This window comes from Sinohyriopsis cumingii, chromosome 11, assembly GCF_028554795.1.
Source record: "Sinohyriopsis cumingii isolate HCF-2022 chromosome 11, ASM2855479v2, whole genome shotgun sequence".
NCBI lineage: Eukaryota > Metazoa > Mollusca > Bivalvia > Unionida > Unionidae > Sinohyriopsis > Sinohyriopsis cumingii.
Window position 1 is genome coordinate 6720441 of NC_142971.1, and position 21962 is coordinate 6742402.

A 21962-nucleotide genomic window follows, 5' to 3' on the forward strand; every position below is an offset into this window, starting at 1 on the left:
TATTTTGTGATTATTGTGAATTGATTTATAGACAGTTTGGAGTATATCATTGTGATACATCAGGACGTTTAGCGTATTAACACTATTCCAGGCTATTAGTACATCTTTACATTCAAGACTGGAATTAATTCGGAACACTAATGGAATTCATTCGAATCTCTATACTTTTGGACATGTGCTAACACTTTTAGACTGTTTGTAACTTCTTTTTAAATGTTCAATTTGTAAACTAGGGAATTAAATATTTTTGCAAGATTTTTTAAACTTCTTTGTTTGTATCTATAATTGGTTTAATACGTAAATCCATCGATTATTTGATTGATCGCAGTAAACTACTGCTTATATATATATATATATATATATATATATATATATATATATATATATATATATATATATATATATAATCTGTATCTTTCAAGTTCAGTAATTATTTGTAAACAATTGATGGGCATAAATATAACCCTCATTAGGAACATAATACATTTTATTTAACACATCCAGTTTATCCTTAAAACATACCCTTATCTAATTTACATGTTTTCTGTGTTTAAAGGCATATGACTAGTTCTCAGTTTATAAATGCGCTTGTGTATTATCGATGAATGATCTTAGGTTGATTGATTGTTTCCATGTGATTTGAGAAACATGACTAAGATGTCTGTTGACGTAAACTACACTGAAGTTGATTTTTGTGCGGATATACTTATGTGTGGCTTTTATCTATGTGTGTATTGATGTTTTGTGTACAGCATGAAATGGTCTTCTTAATGATGGTATTAAATTTCATTACCTCCTTGACTATGAAAACACATTACAGGAATTCAGATCTTTCGTATTCTTTATTTACATAGTGTATATTGACACTCCCATCTCATCGAACCTCTCGAGTGGGACGCCACTTCCTGTATGAAGTTTTGATAGCAGACGACAAAAAATTGGATAAAATGTTGCAATTAGTCGAATCTGTATACCAGTGATCGATCTCTGTAATTAATCGATACGACTTTACCAAAAGACAATATTTGATCAAAGGTTTTGTTGCGATAGATTTAAGTTTAACTGGTCGTTCAATTTGTAGTTCTTTCCATGACACAGTTCTCCAGTCCCAACTAAGTCAACTACTCCATATCACACGGTCTGTGAAGTGTAAGTCTTTAAATTTCGCCAAGTCTGTTTGAATTAGTTGCATTGCATTGCAAATAAAATTAATCACTTGTATGCGATACTCATATCGGGTAAGGATACAAATGTAGCCTTTAAAGATAATACATATTCGATTAAATATACGGCTGTAAGGATTTGTGTTGCCAGGGTCTTGTGTACTCGCTGTAAGGAGAGTCCAGCTTGGCTCTTCACTGAACAGTTCATTTCCACGTAATCCATCTAACAGTACATTCATGGTAAAGAAATGGTTCTACCCAAGCTGACGGAGACAAATTAACACAATTGTGTACGGCATTAATGTCTGAAGATTAAGGAGTTTACCTTTTTACGTACGTTTGTCACGTGACCAATTTTGTATTGGACGTCACTATATCAGTTCCAGTCCAGCTTGCTTACTTTTGGCTGGCAGATGATAGAGATTGGATTGTGTCGTACAAGAAACAGGCAAAATCTTTGGGATAAACGTGTTTTATAATGGTTCCGCTGTTAAGTCATCGTGGGATTATGGCCTTGATGTTTATGTTAGGTAAGTCATTTAATCTTAAATTATTCAAATTCAATCTTAGTGATGATTAGTTTGAAAAGAAAATCACTCTCTCTCTCTCTCTCTCTCTCTCTCTCTCTCTCTCTCTCTCTCTCTCACACACACACACACACACACATACTTCGTCTGGAAAAGAACGATGTACATTCACAAAACAAAACACTAAACACAAAGATGAGGGAGAGTCTGGATTATTGCAATTTTGACAAACAAGAGTTAAATAATAGGGAGAAAATAAGAAACAATAGACAACTGGTCTCAAAATGAGTAAAGTATGTATCCATTATTTTTGTCGTAGTCAGATTAGGAAACTTTAACAACAATAATCAAGGGGGGGGGGGAGGGGCGGGCGAGATCCGTATACTTATATGTTAATCATTCGGAGACCCAACTATATTAGCAGTGTCTTGAATTTCGATTAAAATTAAAATTGACTCAATGAAACTGCCTGCATAAAACCAATCGGCCGAAGCAATTCCATTCTACTTAATACAACATATCAATACTATGACAGCATGATAATTTTCACAAAATTGGAATGTGGCACAGAACTCTAGAAATTGGGTGAAATGCATTTACATCATTAAAGACTTACATTTATATTATTTAATAGGAAAAATGTGTTAAATTTAAAATGCATTTAGTCAATATAATTAGTTTTAATTGTACATTCCATATGTCATTATAAATTGCAATTTTCAGAGAAATTTACAATATTCAACAATATGAATGATTATTTAAAACCTCATATATATGCAACACAGTTATAGTGTTATAATGCCTTAGTGTGTGTGTGTGTGTGTGTGTGTGTGTGTGTGTGTGTACTTTCGCATATATCTTGGCATTTACAATTTGCTTCCACCCGAAAAAGCCCAACTACTTCCCTGGTAGTTTAGAGTGCAATGTTATAGTGCTCTAGCGAAATGACTGTTTATCGAGATTGTTTCTATCTCACCTACAAAGCAATCACAAATAGTTTGATCATATTTGCCTTCTTAAGTTTGAATCACTTTTAATATCAAACCAACCCTAGCTCCATAAATGTTATAGATGCATTTTGCCCGTTCTTTGGAAAGGAAAATATTGTGTTGTTTCTCAAATAGAAATATAACGGCATGGTGTTAATTATTGAAGCAATACAGCGTTGAGAGACTCAGTGCATCTGATCAGAGCTTTGAGACAGAGAATGCAATAAATGAGGGATTTTTATTGAAATTGTCCTCTATGTCTTCTTCTGTTCCTTTTAATTTTAACCATATTTTTTTTAAAATCTTCATTTATTATGGAAACTAATAAATATATCAGAGTATATCAGGAAGTTTAGAAAAAAGATAAGACATATATATATATATATATATATATATATATATATATATATATATATATATATACGCTGCCTCGACCATTTTATCTCATGGGACGCTATGACATCATTTGAGGCTTCAAGATGTCTTATTATACATTGAGAACAAAACTAATAGTAGTATATTAACCCAAGTAACACAGAGTTATGTAATAAAAAAAGTTTGCTGACAAAAATGATAAGATCACTCACAAATACAGCTGTCGTGTAATAATGTGTCCTGGAATTTTTTCTTAAACCTGGGTATCCTTATAAAATGCGCTGTAATAACGTACCTTGTATCCTGGTGTTATTTTAAAAATGGGACGTAAATATAAAATACGATGTAATAACGTATCAATATGTACTGATGTTATTTATAAAACACACACACACACACACACACATATATATATATATATATATATATATATATATATATATATATATATATATATATATATATATATATATATATATATATATATGTGTGTGTGTGTGTGTGTGTGTGTGTGTGTGTGTGTGTGTGTGTACTTCATTAGTATTCTGTTTACTATAAAACATATATAGGCTCATGTTAATAAACTTTCCCATTACTAGAGCTCATTTATTTTTAATTTTAAAATTTTAAATTTAAACGGGAACGAAAACTTCTCACATCATACAGTTCCGAGTGCTCTTGTTTGAAAAAGGTAAATCATGTTTATTAATTTCGCTCTGTATGATGTATTAAATAATATAAACAAAAACTGTCGCGAAAACTTTAATTTGCATAATAACCAGTTGCTCACTTTATCGGTATTAATTATAATGGTTTTTATTTTATCTACTTGCCTGAACCCCAAAACTAATTTTATAAATATTACCATGCAGCTCTAAATTGATAATTTGGCTCTTTAGTCTTTATTTTTCTCTCATGATGTGAGTTGACAAAGTTTTTGATTTTTTTTTTTACCAAGGTGATTCATCTACTTACGTATGATTTCGGTCAAACATTTATTTTTATTACTGTATGAAGATTGAATATTTAGGAGCAAAATTAATAATTTCTTTACAATGATCGTGACGAAACTACTTTTGTTTATGAAGGAAACGTCCTTCTCTGCAAGACTAAAATTAAAAATCGAAATTACCAATACAAGGACTTTATTGTTGTCCTTTATCATCAAACAAATTTTATTTAGATCATTCTCTGCTCATGAGTAGCTAGTTAAGAAATTTATCGATTTTTCCTGACTTTTATTTATGAGGGCGATAATGGTTTGTGTACATTAAGAATATGAAAAGTTGGCTAATGGAAAGAACTTGTATTTTCTGCGAAAAACGATCGGATAATGATGAAGCACGCTGCATTATAATTGCTGTTAACGGCCTTGGCGATCCCATGTCATTGGTTAAAAAGGCGCGTAATTTGTGAGCCAAAGCATCGATCAGGCTGCCTGTTATACTTTTTTATTTTTTAAGTTCATAATCTATGGCGGTTGTTCATTAACAGCCACTATCGATTGCAAATTGACGATGTGAATATCTAATTCTGATAAATTTCAGATCCATTATAAATACTTGAATTTAATGTTATCAGCTTTCATCCACTGCACACAGTATAATTTTGTCTAAATTAATTTATATACTGTATTGCGTGTAAAAATACAAGCAGACGAGAAGAGTTCATATTAAAGCACTTTTTACAATTAACTTGTCCCCACGTCTCTCTCAAACTGACAGTCAAGTTTAGTTTTCACCAGACAGAGCAGGTTTGAATATATTGCTATTTATTTTCAAATGGAACTTCTATAATCCATTAACAGAAAACTTTATTGTCAAAAATTATTGCGAGCAAATGCAAAAAAGTAAATATAGAATAAAAGCGTTGACTTGGACTATAAGGAAATAAATTAATAAACATTTATTTTATTGATAGGAAATCTGTTTAAGACAGCAAGTATTCTGTCTTCACATACTTCGTTCAGATAACGAAAAGCTGCATATCCTTTTCTGTAATCTATCAACTCAAAGGCCCTGAATCGATTAAGACGGGGATTTCTGTTCAAAATTATCAAATTAATATTAATCGATGATTTCTTTCCAAAATTATAAAATTAATATGAATCGATTAAGACGGGGAATTGCTTTCAAAATTATCGAATTAATATGAATCGATTAAGACGTGAAATATTATCAGGGCAATTCCAAATCAAAATGAACGTTATTAATTTTACACTGAGGAGACGACATCCTGGTCCATTTGACAATGTATTTGAGCTACTAATGTCTTTGAGGAGGTCCGTTGTCCATTAAATTTACAACCGACAATGACTCAGTCTGGCAACTATCATATTGATTGATTGACTTAATTTTTTAAAAACTCACCTTGCGGTCAATTTCTTACTAGTATGATATGGCATGAATGTATTGCTTGCTCTTTGTTTAATGAAATGTTTTGGCATGATATAAATGGGGTTACAACTTGGTCTCTATTTATAAGGCGTCATAATTTCAAGACGTTCACAATCTAATTAAAATGCTACTAAGGTAAGATTACTACACACTTATAATCATGCATAACGGTATAGGAAAAATTGCAGTTATTATTAGTTCTTTCCATGCAGCAACTAAAGAACATGAGAAAAAAAGCGCGATTCTTCACCCTCACGAATGTGACGCTTTTCTGTGTAGAAGAGATATTATTTTCGAAAATGACACGAGTATAGAGCAACCAATACAATGTACAAAGAGTTTCACGTTTTTTTTATATCTTTAAAATCTGTATAAATTTAAAAGTTGATAAAACTGGGACCAATTCTTTTTCTTATAGCCTCTCTACACGCTTATAAGTCGTAAAACAACAAACTGCATTAACCCAGCTCTGCCGTCGCACATTCCATTGGAATATTTTGTTCTGTGGAATTTATTAGGAATAATCTATAGAATTAAGAAAAGCAGACCTTGATCTGCCGGCATATCAAACAACAGCAGATCAGGGTCTATCTTATTTACAGCTGGACTGGTCTTATAAGCGAGTATAGACGGTACCCCAACATGTGATACAAAAATGGGTCTACTACCTTAATATTATTCTATTCCATTAAACTGAAAAGTAGATCGTGCGGAAAATGTATGCGATCTGATTAGTTACGGCAAACAAAGACTTCTTCAGTTTGTGCATTTAGTGTATTTGGGTACACAGAACTCATGTACATATATTACTTAGAAGTACCTGTCACAACAGGTGAGTAGTTAAATGATAATGCTTATTTATTTATTTATTTATTGATATATGCAGTGGCATATATATATATATATATATATATATATATATATATATATATATATATATATATAGTAACGGGACTGACTGTAAGTATTACTTTCTTGTTATAGGTGATTTGTTTTTAACATTCATATAAATAGATATACAATTAAAAAATCTTACATTCAAGATCAAAGATGACCCTATATCCGCCCATTAGTTTTAGCCAATCAACAACACTATCCTTAATTCCTTCCTTCGTGTTATTATACTCTAATTTTATGATATTAGTTTCGTTGTGACAAAGTCTATTTGAGTTATTCATTATGTTATCATGGAAGTACAATCCCTGAAACGAAGTCAGTCTGTGAATAATGACCTGTTTGACTTCTCCAAGTCTCAAAAACGACCATTCTTATCATTTTCATCTTCAGTTAAACAAATTTGTACATTGACTTCTAAGTTGTTAGAGATTTGCAATAACATGTAGATATATTTTAAAACTTTTTTTAACCCCAAATACCTTTTAATTTGGAAACGAGTACGTTTTACTGTCAATGCCGCTCTTTGTTCATCTTTGGCATAGTGCCATGCATTTAAGCAATTTGCAACCAAATCGCCACTACTGTTAAGAGCACTTTTTTTTTTATTACTGTCTGTGTGGTTACTATAATAGTTAGAGCATCGAATTTGAGAGACATCTTTGCGTCTTTCTGAACATATTATGGCATTATTGTGTCTTTTGAGAAGTTTCAGTTTTTAAAATTATTCAGTGTGTAGTTCTGTGCAATGTACCGTACCATGTAACGAATAAGTTAAATTAAAGTTTACATAAATAGCTATTTAGGACTTTAAAGCAGATTATGTTTCAGGATGATACCCTAACAAATCCAATTTCCATTAACTCAGATATTTGGAACATTTTATTGTCCTCACTAATACAACCAGATATACAAGACTAGTACATGTTCTTTTACCAACATAGTAAATGAGTGCCCAGGGCAAATTCTAATGAGTTAAATTATTTAATCCCCTCAGTTTTTGTGGCCCTTTTGTGTTCCTTTTGTGTCCCTTTTGGACAATACATTAGTAATTTATTAGGTATCAAGAGTCTTAACTCCTTCTTACCATTTCTTATATTTGTCTACTGTAAAAAAAAAATTGTAAGTAATCAACACATGCTATGTTGCACGAGTACCCTTTGTAATATCTCAACTACATACCACGGCAAATGACAGCAAATTACCCAAACAAGGGGTAATGCTGGTAATCGATTTGTGGGATTTCTGTTTCATTTGGTGTTTTACCTTCGGATACAAAACATGCATTAAATAATTGGGGTTGTAGTCACTTTCATTCAACAAATCGACCAAATTTGTTTTCATTACATGGGCATTGACTCGAACTGGCACATACTGTTTTATCTGAGCTTTTTACATTTTGTTCCTCCTGTATGTTCCATAGCTGCTTTTGTTTTTATTTATTTGTGATGATAAACATGATCTGTAAAAATGTCGAAGGTTTTGGGTTGGTTGCCCTCATCTCTTTGGCGGATGAATGAATTTTAGGGCTTGTATAGAACTAACAATCATATAAGAAATATTGCGTGCGTAGGAGTAGAGGATCCACGATTTTGAAATGGAACGATGCACGTGTTTGTTACGTATTATTTTGATTGGAAACTTATATTCCCAATTTTCTCTGTTTACTTATTTCGTTGGGAAACGAACGAGGTGGCATTTAAGAAGATGTAATCAGGGGTTACGCTAAGCGCTGGTAATTGTTATTGAAATATATGACACATCAACACTTATTACGGAATACTGCTCACTATGTGGAAGCCATTGACTGATTGCGTGGTAGATAGCATGCTCGAGCGAACATTTTTTCAGTCCCCTAACCTTTCTTATTGCATCTGAACATATGGCTGCAGAAGGAAAATACTCGGCATTTTGACGTCATAATACCATTTATTAAAATAACGAAGGGATAGAGTTTGTGATTAATATAACAAAATTGGACTTATTGGGTGAGAACGTAATTTGTTTTAGAGTACTGTGCTCTCTCTAAAAGCTGATTAGAGGTCTGTTTTCTTTTAAGTGTCTTGGTTATATGTATAAACCTCCTTTTATGTTTGTACTAGCTAGGTTTACAGCTCTTAGCTTAAATACACAGTTAGGTCGATATGATGGAATAAATGGGTATCAACGGATATCGTAGATGTAATTGAAAATTACCTGTATGTCCCTTTCATAAATGTTTTGAAAAGAGAATATAAACCAAATGATATTGGTAATGCCCGAATATAACCAAAATGACCATGATAATGTCTTGAGACTAAAGAGAGAGAGAGTCTAAATACATTATCGTAATGTCTGCATTTTGCAAACCAAGAAAGATCAGAAGCAACTAGTTCTGAAATCCTTCTAATGCTGTTGTTCTCTAATAATTTAACAATATCATATTATTGTTCTGTTTACATGTTGTACGTCGCTCTTTGTTCGTCTTCATAAAGTCTTTTCCAAAACCAAAACTCATCCTCTATAATATTTAGTCTGATTTTACACTTACAAAATGTGCTAGTTTGTATTCCAATTCATTTGCAAATAAACGCTTAATAATGGTATTTTGAATACAAAGGAAACCCTACTATAAGTCGACATTGAATACAAAGGAAATCCTACTATAAGTCGACATTGAATACAAAGGAAACCCTACTATAAGTCGACATTTCTTCAGAATACCGTTAAAACATGCAATGTTTGACAACGACCTTAAGGCCGTCATACACATGTAATCTATTTAGTAAAGGGAATAACGTGTAGGTTAATATTTTAGTCATTCCAAACGTTTCCATTAAATGGACATGCTTTATAAACTTGCAGCAATACTGTTCTTACTACAACGATTGCTGGTAACAACTAAAATACAGTTGCCCACAATTCAACTCCTGATATAAAGAACGAGGATCGAAGGAAAAAATAGACGGAGCTTTAAAATTAAAAATAAAAACAAGCTTTTATTCAGAGAAAATTCATAACTTTCGTAGAATGAATGTACACTTCCGTCTAACAAACAAACTAACCAAGTGCTTATTTCCTATATGGCACGATCTAAGATAAAACGGAATAAGAAAACGGACAGAAACAGCAGAATATTTTCAGACAGGATGTCGCAGGAATGTTTAAGGGCAAGTTTAATGTTGAAATAGATCATGCTTGAAGGATTTCCTGACTTTGTAAATAAAAAATTCCCAAGGTTATTTTTTCTTAACATTTAAATTTTGTTAAAAGACGAATTGTTTATTTTAATAGATTTCATCTTGAAGCCCGAAAATGTAAATCTTGGTTGGTTCCCCATAATACATATTTCTTGGTTGGTTCCCCATAATACATATTTCTTGGTTGGTTCCCCATAATACATATTTCTTGGTTGGCTCCCCATAATACATATTTCTTGGTTGGTTCCCCATAATACATATTTCTTGGTTGGTTCCCCATAATACATATTTCTTGGTTGGTTCCCCATAATACATATTTCTTGGTTGGCTCCCAATAATACATATTTCTTGGTTGGTTTCCCATAGTAGATAGTTCTTGGTTGGTTTCCCATAATATATATTTCTTGGTTGGTATGCATTTTCCCCATAATACATATTTCTTGGTTGGTTCCCCATAATAAATATTTCTTGGTTGGTTCCCCATAGTACATATTTGTTGGTTCTTTCCCCATAATACATATTTCTTGGTTGGTTCCCCATAATGGTTGGTTCCCCATAATACATATTTCTTGGTTGGTTCCCCATAATACATATTTCTTGGTTGGCTCCCCATAATACATATTTCTTGGTTGGTTTCCCATAATACATATTTCTTGGTTGGTTTCCCATAATACATATTTCTTGGTTGGTTCCCCATAATACATATTTCTTGGTTGGTTCCCCATAGTACATATTTCTTGGTTGGTATGCATTTTCCCCACAATACATATTTTTTGGTTGGTATGCATTTTCCCTATAATACATATCTCTTGGTGTTATCGTTAAAATGTCACAAAAACAGTGTGACAGTGTGATAATGAACCTATTGACAGTTAGAGTAATCTATGTTTGTCTGTCTGTCTGTTTCCATATAATAGCATTACTGATAATAGTATAACATATTTTATTCATTCTCGATGGACTGTTCCGCCCAAGATAAATCTCTCACAAGGTCAAGATGTATAAAAGAATACAGTGTTCATTTTATGTATCATAAAAAAATACGTTTAAATTTGTATTTAAAGCAGCAAGGGCTATGCAAAATTTAATATCATTAGTTAATGTATTTCATTATGTGTTAAACATTTGAGTCTCCTGTTCTTGGGACTTAGTTGGTATTTTCTGGAAAGCATTTTGACGCTAAAAATACTTACCTCTTTTCAAAACGAATAATCTGAAGGTACGTTTGCCACACACACAGATGATTGTTTATTCCATGATAGACTGTGCTCATTGTCACGTCTAAACGTTTTTCATGAATGGTCTATTGAAGCTTGCCAGGTCTCAGTATGCAGAAAGATCAATTCCTGTCTCCTTTTCTTTTTAGTAATTTCAGTTAGAAAAACCTTGTTATTTATATTTTTCTCTTTTTCTTTAATTTTTTTTAGGGCGATGGTGGCGGTGGAAGTAATTTTTTTATGTATGCACATGCAGGTACACCCATTTGAAACGTTTGACATGAACAAAATTTAATTTACTCTCAATATTTCGTAAATATTTCAGCTTGAGCAGTCGTGTTATTTGCATATATAAACATACCAGTATGGTCAGATACCAAAGGGGTGATGCTTGAGAAAAAGGAAAAAGAAAAGTGATTCAAAATGTACCCTTGAGGAAAACAGCATCACCAGCATGGGATTGGTCACTTTAAATGCTATTACTGATGAAAAAGCAATGAAATAACGATAGTGTTAAATTTGAATATCGATTAATTTATAATGTATGTAGTAGAATATTGTAATTAACCAGGCACAATGTAAATACACCATTAAGATTCCCGTTATCTATTTTCCAGTATCAAGAACTAATGTCTTAAAGTCGTTTGACACGAGTGGATTTTTATAAGCCTTAATGGCTTTTAGTTAACAAATTATGTGCTTACAAATATATACATATATATATATATATATATATATATATATATATATATATATATATATATATAGAGAGAGAGAGAGAGAGAGAGAGAGAGAGAGAGAGATGTGATTCGAGTACGTTTCGTAGTACGGGAAAACTATAAATTTGCTTGTAATATAATGTATTGTGTCTGGTTCCTTTTTTGTGAAGAGTCTTGACTTTAGCAGATTTCAATTGATCTGGAAAAATAGTTTTTATAGCATACATCATGATATAATGAACGCGTTAGATGGATATGGTCAGCACTAATTGTTAAAAAAAATTGTACACTAATTCCATCTGGTCCAGTTGATTACTTTTAAGTGCAATGGGTATAACCAATATAAAAAAAAAAACGTGAATTTTGAACAGTTGGAATTTTAAGCTTGGTAACTTCTGTCACTTCGATAGATACAAAATCCCTGAATTTCTTTGTAATAGCATCATTGTATTGTTACATGTTTTAATAATATTTTGTAGCAACATTGTGATTGTTACGTGTTTTAATATATTTTGTAGTAAATGACTGATTAAAAGACCTCCTATTTCTTTGTTGTCTATGATTTCTGGAGCTAATTTCTAAAATGGTAGTGTCTGATACTTTTGAACTCGATACAGTATGTTTCTGTTAAATCTACATTGATAAGTATACTGTTTTGCATACGGAACTATTAAACTAATTATATAATGAGCCAGATATATGTCTGAAATTGCAAAGATAGTTATTTTTATCAATTCCAAATAATCTGTGTTTCTACACTTACTTTTTATCCATTGTTGAAAATCTTTTTTAAAAAATCTTTAGATATATGACAGTCCCCCAAAATATAAGATATTGTCTCTATGTGGAGCATACAAAAACAACAGTCTTCATTGAAATAGTTCTAATTTTTTTAAAGAAGTATTTTGGTATCCAAGATTCTGTGTAACGCTTCAAGCGGCAATCATATAATATTTTATCAATTTGTCGTTTTATATGGTACCAAGAAAAATCTCTGCCAGTCCTTTTCTTCTAAATTAACAAACTCAGAATTCTATTTCCTTCTATACGTTGGTATTTAACTGTTTCCCTTCTTTTTTGTTGTTGCATCTTTGCTTTTATATCCTTTTCATTTATTATAATGGCAGACATAACAACATAACACTTTTTTTAAAATTAAAGGTTGTTTTAGATTAGGGACCCTGCATATATTTAATCTATATTTGTATGCCTCTGTAGCTGTAAGTAAGCTTTGAAAATCAATTAAATTATTTAAACAGAAAATCTATTTATAATAAAACTTATCCAGGAACTAAACTTGTTAATAAAATCAGTCATAAATCTAATTCCTTTGTGAAACTGTTTTGTAATACACATTTTTTTCTAATTGTTGTAAAAGAAAGGTCAAACCATATATGTGTTTCTCTAAAATTTTCAGATGTTACCATTTTGAATAATCTAGTTCTAAGTATGCTTCAAAAACGTATATCCAAAATAGAGTAATATACTTTTTTAATGAATTCACAAACTATTTTCAAAAAAAACCCAACGAAATACTCATTGTTTAATATTGATAATTGTTTTTCCATTTCGATTCATCAGACAACATTCTTCTGAGCCATGTTAGTTTCAGTTATACAATGAAATGTAATAATTATCTTTAATCACCCTCCCCCCCCCATGTATATCCTTCATAGTAATGTTCTGTTGAATTTGTTCTTTGACCTATGCTATACAAACTTACTGCGTGGGTTCGAGTCTAGGATTCAGCCAATGTGGATATGTGAGAAAGCTTGCCAGTAGCTTCTCGTGGGTCGGTAGTTCTTTTGGGTGTTTTCCCGGGTTCTTACTCCACCATTAATACTGGCCGCCATGTATAGCCTATCGTGTGCTGAAAAATGGCATTAAACCCTACAACAACAACAACTGTTCAACAACACCATGCACCAAAGACAGCACATATAACACAACATCAAACACCAAAGACAGCATAGTACAACACCATTCACCAAAGACAGCAAACATAGCACAACATCATACACCAAAGACATCAAACATAGCACATCAACATGCACCAAAGAGAGCAAATTTAGTGCAACACCATGCAACAGATACATCATTGATTTTCCTTAAAAGAAGCAAGCATCTTTAATTGCTGTTTGTGGAAATAAAAATTAAAATAGTGTCAAGCATAATCTTGTTGTTTTCTTTCCATTTCTCCTTCTCCTTACCTATGTAAATCTATTTTGTTCTTAATGGATTAGTCAAGTAAACGTTGATTGTTACCAATAAGCCTATGGAGTATGACAAATAAGTCTTTGGAAACAGTCCTAAATAAGTCTTTGGAAACAGTCCTAATTAAGTTTTTGGAAACAGTCCTAAATAAGTCTTTGGAAACAGTCCTAATTAAGTCTTTGGAAACAGTCCTAAATAAGTCTTTGGAAACAGTCCTAATTAAGTCTTTGGAAACAGTCCTAAATAAGTCTTTGGAAACAGACTTAAATAAGTCTTTGGAAACAGTCCTAATTAAGTCTTTGGAAACAGTCCTAAATAAGTCTTTGGAAACAGTCCTAATTAAGTCTTTGGAAACAGTCCTAAATAAGTCTTTGGAAACAGTCCTAATTAAGTCTTTGGAAACAGTTCTAAATAAGTCTTTGGAAACAGTACCTTACATATGTGTATCATGTAATTTTCACTTGCCATGTCGAAGAAAGTCAGTGTTACACATATACGTGTCTACATATGTGTCTGTTATTTTTTATTTTACATGTGTGTTTATAACTGTTGACATGCTGAAGTGTGTTTGTCTTATATACACGCCTGTTTGTTCTTCTAGTCATCGCATGTCATGTAGACAACGTCGAGGTAGTATTTTTCCTACGTCACCTAACCATACTCACAAGACATGAAAGTACATGCTTCATTATCACGTGTCCTTATCCACAGTCTTTTATAGTCTGCAGATACTTAAACAAAACATTGGAAAAAATCCGATTTTGGTTGTGAAAAAAGTAATATATATATGACTCCGAAGTTGTTATCAACACCGTTACACCGTTACATCAAAATATGAATCAACGTAAACATACACACACCTCTGAATTCATCCATCTACAGTATGTAACAAACATCTGTCTCTGTATCATACTGGAATCCAAGATGGCTAAGATTCAGTCAGTCACACCCACACCCAGACACAGACACACACACACACACACACACACCTAAATTCATCCATCTACCGTATGTAACAAACATCTTTCTCTGTATCATACTGGAACCCAAGATGGCTAAGATTCAGTCTCACACACACACACACACACACACACCTAAATTCATCCATCTACCGTATGTACTCATCGCCTAATGCGTCTGCATATCTGGATCTTTGCAGTTTGTTATGTGAAACCAGTAAAACAAACAAGATAGACCCTGATTTGCCGACGCGTTATGTGACAGCAGATCATGGTCTATGTTGTTTGCAGTTAGAATGGACCTCTAAGCGTGTATATACAGTATTTTAGTTTTTTTCCTAATACATTATTAAAGTGCACGAGATATTTATGGAAGTTTACGTCGTCAATAAAATATCAATCCATTAAACCACCGAGTGCGTTGTGAGAATAACATACGATTTTTAGGTGAGGCGAAGAAAGATCATCTTACCTTTTCATATTCGATTCAATAGGTATATTCAAAATATTTAACATTATCTGACATAAGGTAACAATTACAGTCATCAAAGATAATTTATCATTGAGTATGTGTGTGTGTGTGTGTGTGTGTGTGTACCAGATAGAATTTTGTGTGATGTGAACATTAACTTTTCATACAAATTAGACACATGGTAACCCATACAAATGCCTGCTTCATTAGTCTATTTTCCTCTTGCAAAAGAAAACAATTGACCAGTAGTTACTTTATTTTATCCGACATATTTGTTTTTCCCTCTTGGATGACTGGTGTCAAATATTTCGAGTGTCAACTTCAAATATTGTTTTCTTCTATTCCTTGAAATGTGCACTCTTGATCCAACGTATAATCACTTTTTTGTACTAGCTTTAACCCCTCATAGCTAGCTGGTCAATGTTCTGCATACCGAACATTTAACTTAGTTAAGCCCCCTCCCCCCAGTGTTTACACTATCGTTGTATGGTATTCCTTGACCACCTTTCAATCTTTAAGAGATTCAATAAAACATATCTGCGTGATAACTTTATAAATATATGCCGTCAATGGCGTTTGCATCATATACAAAACACGTTCGTTTTATCTCCAATAATTACAACGGGAAATATGGTGACCGCCATTATGTCCCCAATCATTCAAGTACCAAAATAAAAAATAAAATAAAAAAAACAACATGTTCTTGTCGACATATCATTTTAAGATATTTTACCAGGTACATTCTCAATAGACCCTGCTTAACCTGACCTATATTTCTTCAGGACACCTTTTGTATGTGATATCTTTGGTAGATTAGACGTTGCTAAACCTGTATGTCACTTTTTGCAGTATTCACTCTCCTGGTGCTTCTCGCCTTGACTAGGTATGCCGAGAACTTGTAAAATGAATCCATTATAGGACACGCTGCATTAAAAAAATATATAACCGAGTTGTCAATATTTGATCACAAAGGACAGGTTTTCTATGCGCACATCGTTGAAAAAGTGAATTTTGACATGTTTTGCCTGTCGTGTATGTGCACCTGTACTAAGGTACACTGTTGTTTGGTTGCCTTTTTTTGTTTTTGTTTTTTTTGAGTTGTTGTTGTTTTTGTTCCTTTTAGAAACTCTCCTCCTACTCTGAATAAGATAAGCACTTAAGACTAAGCTAGGCAACTTGTATACAGCGATACATGTCCACAAAATTTCCGGCGTTTTTATACTTTCCTCGGAGAAAGTTCGAGCTTAATGGGACGAGTGTGATTTTAATTTATTTTTTTTTAAATAAAAAAAAAATGGAATATTATGAAATGGGAGAAAGGGAATACTTTGTTTATTGCAAATTACTCAGATGCCACGAGTTCAAAGTCCGAACACTAGACATAATGACGAAATGAGCATATATTGAAGAACCACCTGTCTCTAAAGGACATTTTTCTCACTTCCGAGATGGTGGACAGTTATCAAGTTTGAATATACCTGATGATCGAGATCCAGTATCATAAGCTTGACATAAAACGAACTTTATGACTAAAATAAATGTAAAATAAAATAAAAATAAACACCCCCCCCAAAAAAAAACAAACAACAACAACAACGGGAAACATGTTTCCAAGAAGAAATATGATGGAGTACAAACGTCCTTGACCAACTCCCACAACGCAGATATCCCTTTCTGGCATACAGACTGTATTCCTTATTGGCTGGCTCCTTCCAACACACAAAATCTGTATTCCGCATTTGTACCTGAGAGATTTTATGGATGATTCCTTGACCGCTTTTCGTTGTTTTTCCCTTTATTTTGAAGTCACTTCAGAAACAAACTGCTGTATTATCGATTGTATTCTGAAAGTGAACATAGATTAGACCATTTTTGTCTCGCTTGTCATACACGGCCTAGTCGTAATGCAGCCATTTCCCGAAAGATAACTTTTGCAGGCACCTAGAAAAAAGGTTTCTATAGTAACCGGTTTATCCATACAGGAAGCACACGAAATTGGACTCCATTTCCGATGGATTGTTCCGAGACCAAAATTGTTCTTTTGCATGCAAATACCATCCAGATATCGCTGAGAGCACGATATTTCATCAGTATGTCAAAAGATCTTACATGATAATAACTCTCAAACCTCGAAGTGCTGAGAGAAAGAAAGTAAAAAATTGGTATTATGTTTTGCAATTTTCAAGAGAGTGAATAAAAAAGTGCGAAAATTGTTAGCAAACTATTTACCGAAATGAAAGGACCTGTTCTTAAATCGACACTGCTTTTAATAGTATCGCGCCAAATGTAACATTTATCGTAGAAAGAAAATCAAAAGGGGAGATTAGTTATTAAAGGCCTGTTTTACAATAGGATGTATCTTAGGTACGTGGACCCATTAAACATCGTAGTAACTGTAACATCACGTCATAAAAAATAAAATAAACAGGAAAATAAAAGGAAAACAAAATAAAATGAAATGTAATTTTAGACGCAAGGGGATTCTAATTTACATGTGGTTTTAAAAAAGCACTAGTTCAAATAAAATGAAAATGGAAAGAGAGCCCTAGAGCTAGATGATTAAATAGAAGTGGCTATCTATTCAAAATAATGTATCCACGTTAAAATCAAAATCCTCACATACAGTACTGTGTCAAAGTAAAATGCAGGCTGTCTATCATTATTTTTTTTTAGGATTGAGAACGTTTTCAATTTTTTATTGTGTATGTGTGTGTGTTGTTTTGTTCTTAATAAATGACATACTTTGCTTCAATCCCCACTCCTTCTTACATCCACACAAACATGCCTTTGATATGTCATCTGTAATTACTGTTTCGTACAAGACAAAATGAAATTTCGTATTTCATTTGGAAATGTCTGATCAATTTACCAACTTGTTCACATTGCGCTCATACCTTACGTGAAAAAGCGGGATTTATTGTCAAATATTAAATGATATTTTGCATTGTTATATATATATATATATATATATATATATATATATATATATATATATATATATATATATATATATATATATATATATATATATATATAAGAGAGAGAAATAAGTACATGTCGGTATGCTTGAACATAATATCTAAGCAACTCGTCGTGACCAAATAGCTTACCGTAAAATGTATGGTAATTAAATCAAATTCTGTAGTAGGTATTTTGTAAACCTTTATTGAATAAACTTGTTTGACTCTTGACGCATGCGTTAAGGGTTACTATGATTTGCTTTGAATACATGTAATCAAATGAACATATCAGATGACACTGGGTCACAATCAGATAAGTAAACTCATTGATATTCGTGATTTACCTTTGAGTATACCGAATGCGGAATGCCATGAAAAATAATCGTCTAACTTATGGATGAAGTTATAATCAACACCCAACCAACACGAAAATGGCCCATCTATTTGATCTCTTTTTTTATATAAAAGCATTCCTTCAGAAGCACGACCGAAATTTAAATTACAATGTAATTGAAAGGATGATTTTAGAAAATCAATATGTTGTTGTGTTAAAATGCATAAAAATAATTCAATAGTAGAAAATAATTACAATCTCCTTTTAGAATAGATCATGTTATGTGGTATATTCCAATCTGTTCTCAGTTTTAAAATGCAATAAAGTAGTGTCTAGTATTTGGGCCTTGCGATTTTGATGCCAATGATCTAAATCAACAACACTTGCCTGTTATGTATGTATGTATGTATGTATGTATGTATGTATGTATGTATGTATGTATGTATGTATGTATGTACGTACGTACGTATGTATGTATGTATATATGTATGTATGTACGTACGTACGTATATGTATGTATGTATGTATGTACGTACGTACGTACGTATGTATGTATGTATGTACGTACGTACGTATATGTATGTATGTACGTACGTACGTACGTATGTATGTATGTATGTATGTATGTATGTATGTATGTATGCATGTATGCTTGCATGTATGTATGTATGTATGTATGTTAGGGGTCAGTGCAAATTAGGCTACCATCCTACGCGTATGGGAAGATGGGGTCAATATGAATTTGACACTATTCCAGAGGATTACCATTATGTGCCGTTAAAGGGTCAATGGGAAATGTACTGTTAAAAATGTCTATAAGAGTAACAAGGGTGTAGGGTCAAAGGAAAAATTTATGGGGTTATGGGAAAATGTAAATCTGAAGCTTTCCCAGGGATTAACATACACTTTTACTGACCACTACCCACACATACTCACCAGCTTACTAACCAATACACAGCGTCATTGCTCTGCATCCAAATCAACTAACCAGCAATACAACTACTCGCCAGCACACAAATCCACTGATGAACATAGTTTTAGTGACTAGCACTCACATCTACTAACCACAACACAGCGTTACTGACTAACAAGACATCGACTGATCAAAACATACAACTACTGAACAACACCCATTGCTGCGAACCAAACTCCACGCTTACTAGCCAATATAATGTTACCGACCATCACACACACCTACAAACAGTTGTGTAACGGTAGGATTTTAAGTCCGTGTGTAAAGTAGTGATGATTAACATCTAATTATACAACTTAAAGTATTGTGAAATTAAATACCAAATGGCCACACAAGTTATATCACAAGTCCAAATGTATAAAATTCCAATCGAATTCCAGTTATGTTCCAAATAAATTCCAGTATTAAATGTGTTTATATACGTATGGTCTTGAATGTGCCAATGGCTCGGATTGTGGTGATGTGCTAAGAGTTTTTTTTATATATCATAGTAATATGATCCAAAATATCCTTGAGCACTCTGTAATACCGTTTAACAATATAATCTGAATAATTCCACCAAATTTAAAATTGAACACGACATTAAGACTGATTCTGCTTTGAATGTTAAGGCAAGAATGAATAACCCTTAAGCATACAACTTTATATACCCCTGCACTTGACCTAGATCGCAATTACCATTTTCTGGAAATACTCTGTCAACTTAATGGAAAATTACTTTTTGTAGCTTTATACGGTCAGAATCAAGATCGTACCTTGAACCCAATCTGAAATAAACATGTTGACAACTAATAGTGATCTGAATATTTAATCTTGTTCAATTTTCTAACAACGAATAGCACACGGGATGATCTACACCATTTTTGTGCCCCTGCATCAATACTCCACCAATCCCAATGTCACCTGCATCACCAGATATAACGGATTTTTTTTTAAATGTGAAAAGGAGACAAGAAGCGCAAGACAAAGCACAGGGGCGATCAGGAAAGTTTTGTTGTTGTTGCTGGGTTTAACGCCATTTTTCAGCACACGATAGGCTATACATAGCGGCCAGTATTAATGGCAGAGGAAGAACCCTTGAAAACCCCGGAAAGAACCACCGACCCACGAGAAGCTACTGGCAAGCTTTCTCACATACACACATTGGCTGAATCTGAGACTCGAACCGGCGCAGACAGAGGTGAGATGACAGTGATCCGTAACGGAGAGCACTTTAGACCACTCGGCCACTCGGGGCCCCTTTGTTGAACAGTATTGCTCTCATTAGTGCATGGTGTTGTTGAACAGTATTTACTGTCTTTGGTGCAAAGCTTTCAACTAATTTAGAAAAAGTCACAACTCTCAGTTATTCGGTAAATTAGGAGCCTGCTAATTCAGTTGAACAAGTTATTTTTAACTATGTTTGAAGTGATAAAGTGGTAGAACGTTTAGCTATCTCTAAAATTAATTATATTGTATGGTCAGACAGAAGTAAGATGGAAGTGATCCGTAACGGAGAGCACTTTAGACCACTCGGACACTCTGGGCCCCCAGGAAAGTTTTGAATAAGATTTTCAATCATAGCAGTATGTAACATTGTCTACCAAAGCGAAAGAAAGACACATTCTTGCAGGCAGACTAGTCTCGAATACGTGTTGTATGCAATGTTAAAGCCTTCTGTATAATTGAAACAATTAATTACCGTACATACTAGCTTATAGGTCCGATCTAACTGAGAACTGCAGAGACCTAGATCTGGCAGTTATGAAGCAGAAGCGTCGAAGAAAATTTCATAAAAAGCCTCTGCTGACCACAGGATAAGCAAAATCGTAAGAAACAGATAATAGCCATCTCTTCGACAGAAATCTATACATTCAACCCCTAAGTTGTTTAGTATGTTTACTTATATAAAGGTCATTTTATTTTCAGATGCGACATATTGTTTGACCCCCAAGCGGTATATGGTCAACTACGACAGAGCCCATTTGCCTGTATATGTAAATGACAGTTTGATTTTGGAGCTAAAGGGCGGCTTTCTCAGTGATGACCTGAAGTCTGAGGAATTCCTAAATTGTCAAGTGAACGTCGTCACGGAGACAGGGCGCAGGCTTCTGGTTCACTTCCTGTCGCTGGAAATCTCCTTCGACAGAAAAAAGCCGGATAGGTAAGACATTATGGATAGGTATGTAGTAATCTTGTAATTAAAAAAAAAAACTAGTAGGGTGTGCAAGTTTTCGGGGATATGTGTAAGTATAGGCTATATATTTTAATATTACCACGAAGTAAATATGTAAGGTAATGTAAATCAATTGCTGCATAAAATGTATAGTATATAAAAGAATAGATATCAGACGGGTGATATTTTATTTACGGGATTTATTCGCATCAAATAGAATAGATTACAGTGCGCTAAAAAGAGACCTTACAGGATATCAGGAGATCCTTTGCAAAGTTTACGCATACATATTTAATGGTGATCGATCTTCAGTTGACAGAACTAAAAAAAGTAACACTAACAGAACTGCTAAGTCAGTCTCAAAAGCATGTATAAAACAATAACAAACATAACCTTGAGAATGAATAGACATGTAGTTCTTGAGGCCATCTTATTG

The 21962-nt window shown here is 33.1% G+C and overlaps 1 protein-coding gene across 1 annotated transcript in view; it reads left to right on the forward strand.

Annotated features, from left to right (window-relative positions):
• The first annotated feature begins 940 nt into the window (after positions 1-940).
• LOC149787569 (uncharacterized) overlaps positions 941-21962 on the forward strand; it is an 84147-nt gene continuing 63125 nt past the window's right edge. Inside the window, exons 1-2 of the mRNA XM_089973719.1 lie at positions 941-1693; positions 21280-21514. Coding sequence (XP_089829845.1) covers positions 1642-1693; positions 21280-21514 — 287 coding nt within the window. The 5' untranslated portion in view covers positions 941-1641. The remainder of the gene's footprint in view (positions 1694-21279; positions 21515-21962) is intronic.